The following is a 17,497-nucleotide window of genomic DNA, read 5'->3' as shown; positions in this document are numbered from 1 at the left end:
GTGTATATGGAAATTTTCTGTATGGTAACAGGCCTGCTACCACACACCAGTTAGTATGGGGAGTACTGAGCTGAAATCCTATACCCTGACCTTATATGCTAGGAGGCTGGCCAAGAGCTGGGAGAAGTTCCTGCTTATCCATAGGCAGCTGGTGAAATGGAAAGTGAAAAACAGCAGCAAAACAAACTTGTTGGCATGGGGACGTATAAACAGAGTCGGGACCCTACATGGGAATGCTCCAGAGAAAGAAGAGGAGTGAGCAATGTAGCTGTGGGACAGCCACTGGTGAGAGCAGCTGGGCTGCAGTAATTTTTGTTCTGCACCACATCACATAACTCAGATTTCTTGGGCTGACAATACATCAAAAGTGGCTGAAAAAAACTGAAGGCAAAGATATGTGAAGAATTTGTGAGGTATTTTTTGATCAGCTTGTTCACATCTTGTGCTGTTACATAAAGGCTAATGGAAAGTGTGAGTCCTATTGCACAATTTGTGTGTGAGGAGGGATGCAGTGGGATGTCCATATACACCTTCCCACTCAGATTCCTTCTTTAATTCACACTTCAGTGGGAACTAGGGAGGAAGTACCACTGGTAATTAAAAGAAGAAAGAAAGGAAAAAAAGCTTATTAATCTGTGCAGAGCAGGAACTCTCCTAATTTCTTCTTTTAGGGTGTGCAGGCACTTTGCTAAACCTAGCAAATGCTTGCCTTCCTTTGGTGAAGGGGTCCTGGACAGCCCTTTCAGCCCAGGAGGGCACTGGCAGAGCAGTCAGAGCCCGGCTGCGGGTCCGAAGGTCCAATTCCCATTGGGGGGAGCACAACCACCTTAAGCTCGTTGTGCTTCATTTACATGTAGGGATCCCTGTATCTGTAGGAAATGTGCCAGCAGAGAAGAGAAACTGTGAACCTCATTTTCAGAAGGAGTGACAGCCATATAAACTTCATCCTGGGCAATTTGCCTGTAAGTTGGAGTCAGCACAGTCTTGGGAGTGCATTAGCCAGCACGCTTTGTGACTGTCATTTATGCTCTGCAAACACTCAGGTGTCTGAGCAGGGCTCAGCCCTCCTCCACCTTATCTCCTCTTTAGGGGATCCCTTCTCCACATTGCTCCTCACAGGCTGTCAGAGGCACTCTGGCTTTGTTGCGTGGCCGTGTGCCACTGGCTTGGTGACGCTCCCGGAGCATCTGTCCCTAATAGGGCTGACAGCCGCGGGGCCGTATGTCATCGCTGCCATAAGCCTTCCCCCCCTCCCTGGGGGCTGTGGAGCTGCGGGGCAGCGGCAGCAGCGACTCAGGCCGGCGTCTCCCCGCCCTTCAGCTGGGGGCTGCTGACCCTGTGGAGGGGCCCCCACCGGGTGAGTACCAGGGCTGCAGGTGTCTTTGTGCAGTGGAAACGATGGCCCTGCCTGGGCAGGAGGACTACGTGTTTGCCTACCGCGACTCATCGCACCCTGCGTGCCTGCTGGACGCGTTCCGGTCGTTCTACCTAGACGGGTTATTCACTGACATCGCGCTTCAGGCCGCTTCGGGGGTCCTGCTGCATTGCCACAGAGCCGTCCTGGCGGCTTGCAGCTGTTATTTCAGAGCCATGTTCACAGCCGATATGAAAGAGAAATCTAAAAACCAGATCAGGCTTCCTGAGCTCAGCCACGCCGTGCTGGAAGCCCTTGTGAATTATGCGTACACCTCCCAGATCCAAATAACAAAGAGAAACGTGCAAAGCCTGCTGCAGGCGGCTGATCTCCTCCAGTTTGTCTCAGTTAAGAGAGCCTGTGAGCAGTTTCTGGTCAGGCACCTGGATGCTGACAACTGCCTTGGGATGCATGCTTTTGCTGAGCACCACAGTTGTCTGGAACTGGAAAAGGAGTCCCGGAGGATGTTGCTGTGGCAGTTTGAAGAAGTGTGGAAGCAGGAGGAGTTCCTGGATGTTAGCAAGGAGAAGCTGGCTTTCATCCTCTCCAGAGAGAACCTCAATGTCTGGAAAGAAGAGGCAGCTGTCGGAGCTGTTGTTAGGTGGGTTGCTCACAATGTAGAGGAAAGAATTGAAGACATCTATGAACTGCTGAGCTGCATCAAACTAGACCTAGATAACATGTATTTGAGGTCAGCTTTAAGCCTGCAAAAAAAATGCCGACTTAATGATAATAAGATAAGGTCCCTCGTGTACAGGGCCCTAAACCCCAGTCCCAAAGGCCTTTCCAAAACACCAACGGCCACCATGTATGTGGTTGGAGGATATTATTGGCATCCCTTATCAGAAGTGCATGTTTGGGATCCTTTAACTAACGCATGGCTCCCAGGAGCAGAAATGCCGGATCACACTCGAGAGAGCTATGGGGTCACAAGCCTGGGGCCAGACATATATGTGACAGGAGGCTACAGAACAGAGAGCATCGAAGCCCTGGATACTGTGTGGATATATAACAGTGAGCGGGATGAGTGGGCACAGGGCTGCCCCATGCTTGATGCGAGATACTACCACTGTGCAGTGTCCCTGAGCGGCTGCATCTACGCACTGGGTGGCTACCGGAAGGGAGCTCCGGTGCAAGAAGCTGAGTTCTATGATCCCTTGAAAAAGAAATGGGTTCCTATTGCAAACATGATCAAAGGTATGTAAGCTCTCATGAGGCATCAGCCTCAATGTCAGTCCTCTTGTGTTTGCCACTGAGAAGTGCCACAGATACATTCAGGACTAGAGCCTAGTTGAGTTCAGAGGGATTGTCCCATTGATGTCAGGAGGCTTTGGTTCAGGTCTGTATGGGCCAAGCTGCTACAAACACCCAATGGCTGCACTGCGCTGTGCCGTCGGGCACAGAGTGGACAAGCAAATGGCAGTGCCATTTAAGTCTGTCTTCCTTCAGGAGATAAATTTCTATTTGAGTTGGAAAGAAGTTAGAACGCTGCCTGGGATTAGAGTCTGTTCAGCAGGTCTCAAAAAGTGAGCTCCAGTAAAGGGACTATGCTAGTTTGGTATAAGGCCTGATGGTTTTCTGTACAGTTTATTTATAAGTGTGTCTTCATTTAAGACATCTTGCATGCAGCTTTCTCATATTCCAGAGTATCACCTGTTCAGGATCCTTAGTTAAATCTTTGGAGTAAGGATAATGAAAAGCACAGATACCTATTTTTAGCAGCCAAAATAGTGACCTACTGAAAATACATGCGCTTGGAGAACAACCTAACTAATGGATATTATTTTGTTATAAAGCATATAAACGATCATACATCTTATACACTTTTACAACTTAATGTAATTATTTACTATTTGTTATGAAATATTTTAAAAGATTTTACTGTAAATTGTTGCAAAGCAATTTTTTTCAGAGATTTTGAGGTGTTTAACAGGAGAAAAACACTTACTGTGCTCATGCTACTGTTTCTTCAATGTTCACATATCTCCTACAAATATTATTAGTCATTTTTAATTTAAAATTACGAATGCTACACTAATACTGCAAGCAGATATTCACACCCATTTTCTGTGTGAAACTTTCTAGACGCTTAAAAACACACCAACATGCTAGTTTTTGTCCATGTTATCTTGCAGAGCTGTTTTATTTTTGTTTTGTTCTCCCAGAGACAGAGCTATCACAGCTACATTCCGTTTGTGTCCTTCTTTGTATAATAGCATTGCTAATAATAAAAGAAAGACTCAAAATATCAGGAAAAATATGCTGAGACACTGAGTAATCTCAGCTTCCATTGACTTTGTCCTTGCCACATATGTGACACTTAAAAATGAGTTAAGCCTAGTGGAAGTAATTCCCTGTTCCAAAGCCAGTGTTACCATGCCCTTAGTGATGCATAAAAATTGTGATCTTTCTTTGTGGCCATGTTATGTGCAATACACGGCAGTTACTGCAATTTTATTTAATTGTTTGTGACTTATCCTGCTAAAATAAGATGTCTTGGCAGTTTATTTAATTTCACATTCACTTAAATACTTGCAAGCATAGTTTCATCCTAAAACACTAGTTAACAAGCTATTTAAATTGGGGTTTTTGATGTAAGTGCCGTTGGGTACTGTGTGTGGTCTGAAGGTGTGTTGTGATGTTGTACTGCGCAGGTGTTGGGAATGCCACTGCCTGTGTCCTGCACGAAGTCATCTACGTAACCGGCGGTCATTATGGCTACAGGGGAAGCTGCACCTATGATAAGATCCAGAGATACCATTCGGGTAGCAATGAGTGGAGCATCGTCACCACAAGTCCACATCCAGGTAAACAACAAGCTCTGGAATGTGATGTTTTTGTTCCAAACTGGGGGCTTTTAAACCCCCTTGAGTGTTCTGACTGAAAGGAAGGTATCCAGTAGGGCAGTGATGTCCAGAGTGGATGCTTGACCATTTACCAGGGGAAAGCCCTTCTTACAAGCATATGCTGTATGGAAATCACTCCATAAACATTTGGCTGAGGAGTGGCTACAATTTATTAAGTATGATAGCAAGCTAGCTTTCCATAAAATCTGTCTGTTCATGGACATTTGGCAAAGATCTATGCTTTTTAAAAGGATTTTCTTTATTTCCTAGATTTGGTAACAGTAAGTTTCTAAAGAGATTATCAGTGCATACTGCTGCTTTCCTATGTGTGCTTTGTAACACCTTGGGCTTGCTCTGACCATGGGTAGCAGAAATCCTTGAGGTGCCCCCTCAGCTCACTGAGGACCCTTAGCTGATCTGTGTGTGCCCCGTGTTTGTTATGTCAGTTAATGTTATCGTGCTGAGTTGAACCGTGTTCCTTTCTTCCTGAAGAATATGGACTGTGTTCAATCACATTGCAAAACAAGATCTATTTTGTGGGTGGACAGACCACGATCACAGACTGCTACGACCCAGAGCAGGATGAGTGGAAGCAGATGGCTCACATGTTGGAACGGAGAATGGAGTGTGGCGCGGTGGTGATGAACGGGTGCATCTATGTGACAGGAGGATATTCCTATTCCAAAGGAACGTATCTGCAGAGTATTGAGAAATTCAACCCTGAACTAAACATTTGGGAAGCAGTAGGCAACCTTCCCAGCGCCATGCGTTCACATGGCTGTGTCTGTGTGTATAATGTGTAAGCATTAGATTTTCACAGTGCTGGTGAAGAAAACAGATGCAATATTCCTAATGGTACTGCCCTTTCTTCTTGGAAATAAGCTTGGGTTTTATTGGATTGGTCAGGTATGATCCAAGGAGGTGAACTCTGAGTTCACTGCATTTTTTTTATCCTAATCATAAATATTTTCAACGTTTTTATTATTTCAAAGCTCATGTTTTCGTATTGAAAAACACGACGACGGGAGCAGCTGCTTGTAGCTGGCCTCGACGTTCTTGCGCCACATCTCCCACCCCTGTGAGCTGCAGCTCGGTGCGGGGCTACGACCCAGGCTGGAAGCGGCAGTGCCTGCCAGCACCGTTCCGTCAGCTCCCGGACACGGCGTGTTGGCTCTGAGGAAAGCCGGGGCGGTTTTGGGGCTGCAGCGCAGCGCTGGGGCCCGGTCTGCTGCTGCGAGAGGAACCTCGGGGCTTGGAGAGCGGTGCGGCATCTGCCGTGACTTCTGACAAGCCCTCAGGGCTTAGAGATTCGTGAATGCGTTAAACAGAGTGTAAAAGTTCAAGGACTTTATTGCTACCGGTGCTGCTTTTTGTACGGTGACCTGCGCCGCCAGTTGAACGGGCTCCTCAGCCCCTGACGCGTTTTAGCGGCGAGCTGCACGCGGGCGGCCATTGCGCTCTTGGCCCTGTCCGGGGACGGCGATCCTTTGACTGTTCCATTGGCGAACTGAAGGAACGGCACGTAAGCTGAATCGATGAACTCGCTGCTCTTTATTAAAGCTTTTATCCACGTGACAGCGGTATTTATAGCACCGTTAGCATCTTCAACGCAAGCGTATTCGAATGCTTGCAATTTCCAATAGCCGCAGTTACAACGGTCGGCAACCCGCCTCCAGACGCCATTTCCGGTAGCGGCCCCGCCCCGGAAGCGGCACCCACGTGAGGGCGGCGGTGGCTGCTGGGCACGCGGCGCAGCCTGCAGCCTTTCAAGCGGCGGAGCGGTGCCGCGTGCGGTCTGAGCCGGGCCAAGCGGCGCAGGTGGGAATGCGGGCGGCGAGGCGTGAGGGCGACTCCGCGCGGGGACGGCTCTGGGCGGGTGATGGGGACCGCGCGAGGGGGCCGGGGCCGCCGGCCGTTCCGGGCCGCGCTTCCCGCGCTTCTCGCTGCCGGGCCGTCCGGGAAAGGAGGCCGGGAGCGCGGGGCCGGGCGGATGGTGCCGCCGCCCGCATCCGCCGCGCAGGGCACGCGCTGCCCGCTACTTGTCGGCGTCCCGCGCCGCACCCCTGTGTGCCCGCGGGTGTCGGCACATGGCGAGCGGCAGAGCCGTGCCCCGCGGAACCGCCGCTGCGGGGCGGCCCGGGAGCGGTGCTTCTCGCATCTACTGCTCGGCACGACGAATTCTACTTCGCGCCCGTCCTGCTCTCGCGCGCTGCTGCGGCGGTCCTTGTGTGCGGCGGACGGAGCGGCCTCTGGCACTGCACGGCTCGGCGCTACCGGCCTGGGTGCCGTGCCCAGGAGTAAAACTTTCTCGGTTCTAAGGCTTCATCTCAAGGGCTTGCCGTAGTCCTCCGTTGCTTTAAGCTTCCTTGTGGGATGTTTTTGTGCCCCGAAGCGCTATCGAGGAGGTAGGATTTGCTCTGCTCTTCTTGGCAGCGGAGCGGGGCCTCTGCCCGAGGCGCGCTGGGGGAGCTGGGCTCCCAGAGCGGGCGGCGGGGCTGCGGAGTGGCCGTGAAGGACGAGAGGGAGCGCGTTAAGGCGAGAGCCCGTTTTTCCATAACGCTGCACGGCACTCCTACCGCAGCGGTTCTTAATGGCCTCTGCGGTACCCAGTGGTAAAAACAGGAGTGCCTGCGTGGTTCGGAAGGGATGTTTCTTGGGGGGGGAGGGGGGTTACAAGAGCCAGGCTGCCCCCAGCAGACTGAAAGGGAGTTCTCCCTAAATGACAAAACTGAAGCATAACAGCTGGCTTTGCTGAGCGCTTCTGTCACCCTGTCACTTCAGATGCTGCCTCTGCTCATTCCTCTCTTGCGCAGCACTGCCTAGTGGCCTAAAGGACCCCTGATCTTATTTTAACAGAGACTTGTATGAAGGGTACCATTTGGTACTGTAAAACCAAACAAGAGCAGCTGAAGGGACAGACTGGTGTAGCCTGGCTGCATCTCACCCCGAGCGGATCTTGTAGCAGCTGCCTCTGCCTGGCCTTTTCCTACTGTCCTGCTGGATGCTGCCAGCTGTGAGCTGATGGTGCATGGTTCCTCTCCTCAGTTCAGTGTAGGTGCGACTGCACATTTTCTCTTTGTGCTGGGGTTTCTTTAAAAAAGATACATAGTTAAATTCCATCATATTATTTTTTCCCCTCAGAATATGCAAGACAGTAACATTTTCCATAGCTCCTAGTAGGTAGTATGTTATCTTAAATAATTGAGCTGTATTGTGAAAAGCATCTGCAGGCCAGTGGTTCACTTAAAAGATTGCATAGTGCTTAACAAAATCAGCCATGTTGGAGAAGAGCCATAGCAATGTGTGCTAAGTCACCTTCCCCAGACAGGCATTCCTGGTTTTCGTGGTCTCTTGATCTCCCAGCCCCACCAGCCCTGTCAAGGTGTCTCTGAGAACCTGTAACAAGTTAGTGATAAAATGAATCAAGTGGAACAGTGCTTCAGTGGGTTGGCCTTCCGTGGATAAGGTGCTGCAAAGGCACATGATGTATGGTTAATTAGTTGAAAAAGCTGAGTCTATTCTGTAAGCTGACAATAAATTCAACAAGGTTAGGTAGTATCAGAAACTTATTTGGGAGTAAGGTGCCAGGGACAACAGCATGGGGGAGTGTAATAATGATGGCACCTGAGTGAGGTGGTGAACTGATGGGTTTGCTGGAATTGGGCTGCCTGCTGTGGGACATCTCTGAAATGACTGCAACCGTGAGCCAGCAGATTGTGGCCTGAATTTCTGCAGAGTACTTTATGGATGGATGATGCTTTGAGCATGGCTGTTAATTAACACTTGGTAAAATCATACTTTTCAAAGTGTCCCAGCATTTAGGTACAGGTGGAAGCACAGTAGTGGAGACTAGGATGTGCAAGACTGGAATGCAAACCCATCTTCACCTGCAGTCCTGATGTTCACTGACTGAACACTGGGGAAACTGAAGGCTGTGAATCTGCTTTATCTTCTGCAGCTGGGTTTGATGAGTGTAATAAAAGCCCAAAGGGAGAAACTCAAAATCTGTGCTTCGATTTTCAAAGCTGAATTCAGGCTGATTTCTGACACCTTTACAAACCCACATTTTTCCTCATTCTTTCCTTGAGAAGTGTTTACACTTACTGGAAATAGCAAACAAATCTTGTTAGAGATGTTTTGCCTAGCTGTGAGGCCTTGGGTTTGATTTGACAAATGTTAGTTATTATTGGCTCAAATCTATTGCTGTGGATCTGTGACTAGAAAAAAGGTAAATACTGTCAATCTTGAATGTAGAATGCAAAAAACTGAAATACTGAAGTATTTTATTTGTTTGTTAATTGTTCCAGTTTCCACCTGGAAGTTCTGTGGTCACGTTTAGAGCTGATTCACAAAAATAAAGGCAGCTGAAGATCTTGTAGAGACTGCAATTAAATGCAGCGCTACAGAAAAGCTCTTAGTATTTAGTGACTTTGCTCTGATTTCTCTTCAACACAGCTGGTGAAAATGGCTGAAAATGGAGATGGTGAAAACATGTCTATCTTGGAGAGCAAAATCTGTCAGCAAATTGAGGTGAGTTCAATTTATAGTTTGGGACCTGAACTGAAATGTAGTTTTTGGAGACCTTAATTGGTAGGGACTTGGCTAATGGGAAGTTGTGCATCAGTAAACAACTTATTACTGTGTTTGTTGGGGTTATTCTTTGCATGCAAATAGGAAGATACATTTTAATTCAGTGTGGCTTAATTGTGGGGGAAAAATCCTGTTTGGGAATCTGTGCTGTTCAAACTATTAGCAAGCTGCATAATTTGCTATTATGATTTACTTTTGGAAGTGTCACATTAAAGCAGGAAGTAATAATATGAGAATTCCAATAAAAATAACAATTAGAATCTTGAACATTTTCATCCACTGCTGTAAATTATCTAACAGAAAAGAGCTTTTGAAGTGTGAACATTCCAAAACAAATATTTCTTTTTTTGCAGTACTATTTTGGCAATCACAACCTACCAAGAGACAAGTTCCTAAAGGAACAGATCAAATTAGATGATGGTTGGGTGCCTTTGGAAGTAATGATCAAATTCAACAGGTAAAGCAAAGTACATCTAATTTGGATAGAAGGGTAATTTTCAGCTACTAAAATCTGTTTTGGTGGCCAAATGTGTCTGTTCTGCACATGCATTTCCTCTTGCTGTTTCAACATTTGGCTTCAGCTTCTCCCTGTGTATTTTTCATAACCTGCATCTCCTTACTCGATAGGTTAAGTCGCCTTTCGAAAGATTTTGGTGTTATAGTAGAAGCACTAAGAAAATCCAAGACTGGTCTAATGGAAATAAATGAAGACAAAACTAAAATCAGAAGATCTCCAAATAAACCCCTTCCTGAATTAAACGACCAATACAAAGCTGCAATTAAAAACAGATCTGTATATGTTGTAAGTAAGCTTCTTCCTTTGCTCTGAGCTATTCTGGGTGGCTTTGACTGAAAAGCATCTAACCAAAATCAACTTGAGTTAACTCATAGTAGATAGTCGGGGTTATTTCTGGTGAGGTATTACAGTTTGTTGCATACAATTGAAGCTTTGTGCTGTTTTACAGAAAGGCTTTCCATTAGATGCAACTCTCGATGATATCAAAGAATGGCTGGAGGATAAAGGTCCAGTTGAAAACATTCAAATGAGGAGAACACTGCAGAAAACATTCAAGGTAGCTCTTGCAATCAACAGTTAGACCTGGGGCAGGGATGCCTTGTGCAGTACATTTTGTTAAATTATTCTAAAATTAAATGTATCTTACTCAACAGGGGTCAATATTTGCAGTGTTTGATAGTGTTGAATCTGCCAAGAAGTTCACAGAAATCCCAAACCAAAAGTACAAAGACACAGAGCTGATAGTGCTTTTCAAGTAAGTCCACCTACCTGATGTGTGAGCTGATAAGAGTGGTCAAGGGTGGATTGAAGTTTCTATGTTGCTTTACAGATATCAATAACACAGATCTTTGGAGATGAGTATTTTGACAGCTAAAGGCAGAAGTAGCCAATTAATAGTTGAGACTGTCTTATAAAGTAATTACAGTGGAATAATCTAAGTAGTATTAACAAAGTTTACATTCCATTGAAGGGAAGAGTATTGTACAAAGAAGAATGAAGAAAGGAAACAAAACAAAGTAGAGGCCAAAGCAAGAGCTAAACAGTAAGTCCTTATCAGCAGAAATGCCTGGTTTTGATCACCTGACCATACAAGAACTGCCTCTTAACTAATCTTAACTTCTCCACAGGGAGAAAGAAGCAAAACAGAAACAAGCAGCAGATGCTGAGATGGTATGAATTTATCTGTCTGTACTTGAAAACTGTTTTTTCATAGATTTTCAATAACCATCCTTTTGCAGCTGCACGCTGTAAAGCTAAGGTGGGGGATAGTCACACCTTTACATTCTATAATAGATCACTTTCTTAAAAGTTGAGATAACTTCCACAACTAACCTACAGTAAGGCCTCCTTTTGTCATGGTATTGTGTCTTATTTTCAAGAGACTGACTTAAAGGCTTATCCTGGATTTGAATTAGTAGGTACGTTCACCTGCTCAGACAGGATCCTAAATGTATCAATTAGATGACCATTTTCTTCTCCTACTTACAGACTCTTGTAGGGATGTAATCTGTGTTATGTACGTTTTCAACCTGAGTTCTCAGCCCTTGGCACTGTTTCAAAATCTCAAGAGCATAAATATCTTATGGAAAGGATTCCCAACTTACACATAAATAAATCAGTAAGCAAAGAAAGAAAAAGTGTTTTTAAAAATGTCTTGAGTGGAACTGTATGAGACTTGGACATCAGCATAAATACATAGCAAGGATGCTTTGCTTACTTGTGGTACTAAAAAGGCTGACTTCAGTTGCTTATTTATTATTAGCGTGTTTTGATGTTATGCTAGAGGGATGGAAAAAATATATTCAAAGCTTGGCTTTTCAATAAAAAAAACTTTTTTTTTTTTTTTTTTTTTAAAGAAATCTCTAGAAGAAAAGACAGGATGTCTTTTGAAGTTTTCCGGTGATTTAGATGATCAAACATGCAGAGAAGATCTCCATGCAGTATTTTCTGACCATGGAGAAATCAAATGGATACACTTCGTAAGAGGTGCAAAAGAGGTCAGTATAACTTTGGACATGGAGTTAAGATCTTCAAATTCATTTGAAACTGAATCATTAAATGCATGTGCTTTTATATCAAGTAATTCTTTTTTTCCTCTTTGGCTTGTGCAACTGCAGAATATTTAGAGAATAAAATCATTTGCTTAAATTCCTTCAAAAGGATGAGTAGAGATTCCAGCCTCCTCAGCTGATGAGTTGAAACCTGAGAGTGAGAGTGTTTGTTATAACGGCTGGAGGGTTTTGCTTCAGTCTAGATATTTCACACCATGCAAACACTGGACTTGCTGAGGTACCTAGCAGGATATGTTCATCATTCAAGTTGAATGTTTTCATGATAAAATTCAAATGCAAATACCATTTTTTCTTTTTAAGGGAATTATCCTGTTTAAGGATGCTGCAAAAGAAGCTCTGGAAAAAGCTGAGGAAGCACATAATGGAAACTTACAGCTTCGGAACAAAGATGTTACTTGGGAATTGCTAGAAGGAGATGCGGAGAAAGAAGCTCTGAAAAAAATACTAGAAGATCAGCAGGAATTGCTGAAACAAAAAGGAAAAGGTCCTCTCTGCCTGGTTGAAGCATTTACAGTGTTCTAGGAGTGGTGTTATGTATTCACAATTTCATTATCATGAGATAATTACTAAATGTAAAGCGTAATTTTAAGTTTGTCAATTAAAAGACAAATGATACCAAGTTCCTGTCATCTTATCCCAACAGGACGCAAACTTAAAGGAAGAGGGGGGAAGATACCTCAAGGTTCACACAAAGGGAAGGTACAGTTTCAGGGCAAGAAAATAAAGTTTGAGAATGAGGAAGAAGGCGAAGATGATACTAAAACAGGTATACTATTTTGCATGGGATGCACCTTCTTTACTGCAGGGGGCTTGTTAATGGACAATTTTTTGTTTTCTAAATTTTTTTCTGGTTTGGCCCTGTGCTGTAGTACTTCAGTTGTCCTCTGTCAGTACTAGTAAAGTAAATGTTAAGGTCCTCTGCTCAACTCTTCTCAAAAGTTAAAATTGTCCAAAACACATTAAAAAAAAAAAAAAAAAAAAAAAAAATTATTAAAAATTTACAAGATGCTGAGTTTGTACTGCAAGACTATTCAAGGCATTCTGTACTGAGGACGCTGGTTACCATCAACTACTCCCACCCTCCCCATCCCTACCCCAGCATCTTGAGGCATATCAAGTCCAGTAGTTCTGGATAGCGGTAGGGGGCTCAGAGAAGACGAACAGCTAAATCTTCTGTTTTTGAGATGTGACCTGCTTTAAAAACAAAGAACAAAAACCAACAAAACACAACCATTCAATCCTCCACCTCTTAAATTTCATTCTGTCATTTTCTTACCTGCCCTAGTGGTGGAACTTCTACAGGTGTTGTGATCTAACCTTGCAGGCAGCTAAACACCTCACAGCTGTTTGCTAATTCCCCCTTCCACTGTGGGATGCTGGCAGGAACTGGGGGGCAGACACCACAACTTGTTGGTTGAGATTTTAAAGTAAAAAAGCTGTTTACTGAGACAGAAATAGTAATGCTAACAATATATACATATTTACAAAACAAGTGATGCAGAATGCACTCACCACCTGGCCTGATGCCCAGACATTCCCCCGGCCACCTCCCCCAGTTCAGTTGTTCTGTATGATGTTATGGGATATGGAATATCCCTTTAGCCAGTTTAGGTCAGCTGTCTTGGTTGTCCCCTCCCAGCTCCCTGTACTGCTACAGCCCCCTCACTGGCAGGGAGTACCAGAAGCTGAAATGACCTTGGCTCTACGCAGCACTGCTCAACAGCAACTAAAATGTGTTATAAACATTGTTCTCCTAAAGTCAAAACACAGATTCATACCCGACATTATCAACAAAATTAACCTCTGTCCTACCTGAAACCAGGACAACAAGGAATGCTTTCATTATTTAAGAATGCGTAGAAATTCAAAGTCACATAATAAGCAAACCATCTATCATAACCACAGGGCTGAGGATCAATCTAGGACCCATACTTGGGCAAACATGTATGAATATTTTTGAGTAACTTAAGTTGTGGTTTCTTGGTTTTTTTTTTTTTTTTCCCAGAAGATTTGGGGTAGTGTATAGGCTTTCCTTTACCATAAATGACTATGTATTCAATTTTGCAGAACCAGTAAGTCCTAAGAAGAGACCACTAGAAGAAACAGAAAAAGAAGAATCTGCACCAAAACAACTGAAAACAGAAAATGGAGATGGAGCTCAGTAATACTAAAGTAAAAATACCATTGTTTTTATTAGTTCATTTTAAATAGGTTTTAAAGACATGCTTCAGTTCAGGAGTTTCTGGTAGAAAATCTGATGAAATCCACTTCAATGTCAACCTATAATGAGAAGAGACCTTCATTTCATTGGATTACAACTTCTTGTTGTTGTTAAAGCAGCATGCTTATTCTTAAGATGCCACTCTGGAAAACTCTTTTGTATGTATAGTTTTGTTTATACTGTCAATGCTCTCAAATTCTCTGGCATCCCATTCAAATGTAAAAGGTTCCTGACTTCATAATCTCAAAGTGATATTACATAGTAGCTACCAATAAATTCGGAACTGAAAACTGCTCATTGCTGACCCCTCTGTTCAACTATTAAGTAGTAACCGCAATGGAACTTACTGCTGCCATAAGAAACTTTTCTCAAATTCTATGAATCATCCAGTAGGTATGAGCCTAAAACTTAGGTTCTTTCAGTGGAATTCAGTTGCCCTCATACAAGATGCTTTCTTCTCACTTGTGTTAGGTTTTATACTTACTGATTTCTTCTTATGGAACTTGTATGATGCTGGTAGGTCATATCTAAGTTCTGTGAACAGTATAAAAAATGTTACTCTACAATGGTTATTGTAAGTTGTAAGTTTATTAACTTACACTCTACATCTACCTTCTATTGCTTCTCTTGCCCATCTCTGAGCCTTGACTGGATAATAGTTTTGACCTCTATGCTAGATTTCTTCACTAATTAGGACTGAAAATTTAATCCACCTATATCAGACAAGTGGACAGCTGAGAAGCAAAAATGCATCTTAGGCACTTGTGCAACTCCACGTCTTAAGTTGTATGACTATAAACCATGTAGCTGATGATACTTAAGGATCAGGAGAATAACTGAACTGCCCAAAATACTTGGTTGACCGCAATGGCAGGATGATTTCTCATGTAAGAACTCAATTATTTGGTTATGTTATTCCTTCTTAAGCAAGAAGATGGGTAATTTCTGCCTGAAGACAAAAGCTAGTCCAGGAAGAAATAAAATTATGCAAATTTCTTTTTTTTTTTTTTTTAAATAAAAGGTTAAAAAACACTTGTGTCATTTTTAGTCTTAAATCATACTTAAATTTTCTTCTAGATGTTAAGTTTGTATTGTCTTACAGCTGTTAGCCCCTAAGAAAATACTTTTAATAAGAAATTAATCTTACCTGCTATGACTTCCATCTTCACTTCCCATTCATCTGCTTTCTTCTGAATATGCTGCAGTGTTAAGCAGAGCTGTCTTTAAAGGCTGGTTTTTACAGAGTTCTATGAATATCAACACACCCGTATGAATTTAGGAAATCTCCAATGTCTGTTTTTCAACCTAAAACATTTGATGTATTTATCTCCGTATATGCAAAATCACAGGTAGTCTTTGATATCAGTATTCACTCAAAATGGGCACAAACCATCGAAATGTGAACAAATCAAAGAAACTAAAGACAGTATGGCAAATTACCAGCTACTTAATTGTTTGCTTAATGCTCACTCTATTAACAGGAAGGACCTACCTGCCTTGTTGAAGTCTTGTGAAGGGAATAGACAGCTGTTTTTGCCATTTGTAAAGCGGTTTTCAGAAAGATCATATCCATCCCTAGAAGAGTGCTGAAATCAGAATTGCTAAATGCAAGTTTAAGAGAATTTACAGAACTGTTTCATGCTTCAATTTTTCTGAAGCAGTAGCTATTTGAGAAACAGCAGTGAATATGTTATAGAAAGTATTTCTGCAACTTTGCCAACTGTTTTTAATTAAAAAAATAAAGGATATGAAATAGTGTTGTATGTTTGAAACCCAGTGATTTTTAGCTGTAGCACTGGAGTGGTTGACCTCTACTTAAAAAACTGATTTCAGGACAGCGAAACATTGTCCCATATTGCAACAGAGGGATTTCATTAAAAGTATCTCCCCTGATACTTTGTTCCTAATTGCATCTGACTGACTTTCAGAATTACAAACCTTTATTATGTTTGGTACCAAAAGGAGGATTCATGATAACTGTGTCAAAAGTCTCTGACATGCTGTCTGGTAAAGAGGAGACATCACACTGAACCACATCAACGTTTGTGAGCTCAAAGTCTTCAAGGTTGCTGTTGAATATTTTCAATGCCTCTGCATCTATGTCAAACCCAACACATAATCTATTGTTAAAACAAAACAAAAACCACACAAAAAACAACCACATTAGTTTGCAAAATAAGAAACTGTTCCAATTCTGTAGCAAAGTTTTGAAAAGGAGCAGTGTGAGCTTGTTTTAACTCAGAAAAAGGCATGCTATTACAAGTTTAGTGCTTATAGAAATGAAAGTAGCTGTTACTTTTTCCAAGTATCTTTTTAAGGTTTGTGAAAGAAGTTCCATGTTTTCATTCAGCACTTCAGGAAAAAACAAATGTAATTGTTTCTTTCATGGCAACCGTCCATCTCTTCCACTGTTTGAGAGGTTACTGACCATAGAAACATGTTAAATAGCATGATTTGTTCAGCACTGCTATGTTCTGATTTTATTTTCTCCTATTCTATACCAGAAAAAAAATGACCAGAACGTAGTACTGAAATACTCACCCTGCTCCCAACATTGCACTTCCAATGCTGAGCATGCCACAGCCACATCCTAAATCTGCGACTGTTTTGTTTTCAATATCATCAAAAGTATTGTGAATTGTGTACAGCATACATGCTGAGGGGAGAAAGAAACACCATCAGTAATTCCAAATATACATCCAATTAATCAACAGAAATTACTTTCTTCTGCCTTCAGAAAACTGAACTGAATCTCTCTTATGCAAAATTAACCCCATGTTTTCATTTCACTGCCTGTAATCCTCGTTTTCACTTTTATGTGAAAATGATACTTTTATTTTTCCAGGTAAGAAAAAAAACAACAGTATTTTTGGTCTGGTGGGTATAATTCATAAACATTAGAGAACTTTTAAATTTGTGGAAAAGTTTTCGGGGGAGGAAAACCAACAGAAACTTCCAAACTTTTAAAATAGTGGAAAAATTCAGAATTATGGTAGTGGTGAGAGTACTTGCAGTACTGGACTGTATGTCACAAAATATGACCATTCCAGTTTCCATTTGCAGGCTAAGATGCTTCTATCACAACATATCTTTTAAATCCACTAACACTAATTTGGGATTGTAAATTATCAGTTTACTTCTAATAAGTTAATGTAATTAAAAATTAACGGATCCATCTTCCTGCTAGATAAAATTTGTCAACTACTTCTGTGGTGAAAGCTGTAAATGAGTACAGTGGGAGATGCAACAAACACTCTTAGGAAGAAGCAGTAAATGGGACGTGTTACGAGAGCCCGGAGTGAACCTTACCTGCGATGTGGGGTCTTGTCGGGTACTGCTCAAGGAGCACTTTTGGACTTCCAAAGGTATCGACCTGTTGCAGGCAGCTTTCCAGTTCTTTGAGCTTTAATTTCTTCATGTTTCCACTGGGACTCGATCCTCACGTATCCCTTCCCACTCTCCTATGATTCTAGCTAAGAATAATACAAAGCATCACAATATTGAGCAGTTCTAACCTTAAAGCCCCCCGCAGCAGCTGACAGCTGACAGCCGGCCCCTACTGGCAGACAGCGCGGGGCCGGGCAGCGCCAGGCGCCCCCATTCCTGCCATGTGCCGCCCACCTCAGCGCGGGGCTCCGTTCCCAGCGATGAGCACCCGGCACCGAGCGCTGAGCCCCGGCCTCTCTCCTACCCGTCCGGCCGCCCTCCCGGCTCTCTCTCGCGGCCTACAGGTACAGCCGTAGCTCCACTCCGGCTCTCTCGCGCCCGGGGCCGCCCCGAGGAAGCCCGTACCCGGCGGGGCGGGACTGCGTCGGGCGGGGAAGGCAGAGGAAGGGG

General features: G+C 43.4%; 3 protein-coding genes across 10 annotated transcripts; 2 read left to right on the top strand and 1 right to left on the bottom strand.

Moving 5' to 3' along the window:
* The first annotated feature begins 1,398 nt into the window (after positions 1–1,398).
* Positions 1,399–5,063, top strand: KLHL23 (kelch like family member 23). The gene is made up of 3 exons (XM_042822589.1): positions 1,399–2,611; positions 4,069–4,221; positions 4,753–5,063. Exons 1-3 carry the CDS (start codon positions 1,399–1,401, stop codon positions 5,061–5,063), a joined length of 1,677 nt encoding a protein of 558 aa, XP_042678523.1.
* A 928-nt stretch (positions 5,064–5,991) lies between these two features.
* Positions 5,992–13,950, top strand: SSB (small RNA binding exonuclease protection factor La). 3 transcript variants are annotated; one of them, XM_042822442.1, is made up of 12 exons: positions 5,992–6,078; positions 8,716–8,790; positions 9,204–9,307; positions 9,478–9,652; positions 9,816–9,923; positions 10,021–10,121; positions 10,338–10,409; positions 10,495–10,537; positions 11,224–11,364; positions 11,740–11,923; positions 12,083–12,205; positions 13,507–13,950. In XM_042822442.1, the coding sequence occupies exons 2-12, from the start codon at positions 8,725–8,727 to the stop codon at positions 13,602–13,604; spliced, it is 1,215 nt and encodes a 404-aa protein (XP_042678376.1). In that variant the 5' UTR covers positions 5,992–6,078; positions 8,716–8,724; the 3' UTR covers positions 13,605–13,950. The 3 variants fall into 3 exon arrangements, with proteins under 3 accessions (XP_042678376.1, XP_042678375.1, XP_042678377.1); XM_042822441.1 differs by lacking the exon at positions 5,992–6,078 and adding an exon at positions 7,119–7,311; XM_042822443.1 differs by lacking the exon at positions 5,992–6,078 and adding an exon at positions 7,119–7,315.
* METTL5 (methyltransferase 5, N6-adenosine) lies at positions 13,605–17,465 on the bottom strand. 6 transcript variants are annotated; one of them, XM_042822448.1, is made up of 8 exons: positions 17,282–17,465; positions 16,970–17,133; positions 16,202–16,316; positions 15,599–15,780; positions 15,153–15,235; positions 14,808–14,859; positions 14,145–14,194; positions 13,605–13,719 (listed from the first exon to the last, which is right to left on the bottom strand). In XM_042822448.1, exons 2-8 carry the CDS (start codon positions 17,076–17,078, stop codon positions 13,672–13,674), a joined length of 639 nt encoding a protein of 212 aa, XP_042678382.1. In that variant the 5' UTR covers positions 17,079–17,133; positions 17,282–17,465; the 3' UTR covers positions 13,605–13,671. The 6 variants fall into 6 exon arrangements, with proteins under 6 accessions (XP_042678382.1, XP_042678378.1, XP_042678380.1 ...); XM_042822444.1 differs by having other exon boundaries at positions 13,605–14,194; XM_042822446.1 differs by having other exon boundaries at positions 13,605–14,194; positions 16,970–17,129.
* Between the last annotated feature and the right edge of the window lie 32 nt (positions 17,466–17,497).

This window comes from Centrocercus urophasianus, unplaced genomic scaffold (assembly GCF_019232065.1).
Source record: "Centrocercus urophasianus isolate 14NV4802_14NV808 unplaced genomic scaffold, USGS_Curo_1.0 seq_20, whole genome shotgun sequence".
Taxonomy (NCBI): Eukaryota; Metazoa; Chordata; class Aves; order Galliformes; family Phasianidae; genus Centrocercus; species Centrocercus urophasianus.
This window is presented reverse-complemented; position numbering and strand designations above follow the sequence as displayed.

Excerpts from the sequence above, each read along its gene's own strand:
- KLHL23 (XM_042822589.1), top strand. The coding sequence starts at position 1,399 with ATGGCCCTGCCTGGGCAGGAGGACTACGTGTTTGCCTACCGCGACTCA. Across the intron at positions 2,612-4,068 it reads TATTGCAAACATGATCAAAG|GTGTTGGGAATGCCACTGCC; the intron begins GTATGTAAGCTC and ends TGTACTGCGCAG. Across the intron at positions 4,222-4,752 it reads CACCACAAGTCCACATCCAG|AATATGGACTGTGTTCAATC; the intron begins GTAAACAACAAG and ends TTCTTCCTGAAG.
- SSB (XM_042822441.1), top strand. The coding sequence starts at position 7,282 with ATGGTGCATGGTTCCTCTCCTCAGTTCAGT. Across the intron at positions 9,924-10,020 it reads CACTGCAGAAAACATTCAAG|GGGTCAATATTTGCAGTGTT; the intron begins GTAGCTCTTGCA and ends CTTACTCAACAG. Across the intron at positions 10,538-11,223 it reads AAGCAGCAGATGCTGAGATG|AAATCTCTAGAAGAAAAGAC; the intron begins GTATGAATTTAT and ends TTTTTTTTAAAG.
- METTL5 (XM_042822444.1), bottom strand. The coding sequence starts at position 17,078 with ATGAAGAAATTAAAGCTCAAAGAACTGGAAAGCTGCCTGCAACAGGTC. Across the intron at positions 14,860-15,152 it reads ACAAGACTTCAACAAGGCAG|CATATTCAGAAGAAAGCAGA; the intron begins GTAGGTCCTTCC and ends TTAACACTGCAG. Across the intron at positions 14,195-14,807 it reads GAAGATGGAAGTCATAGCAG|AACTTAGATATGACCTACCA; the intron begins GTAAGATTAATT and ends TACTGTTCACAG.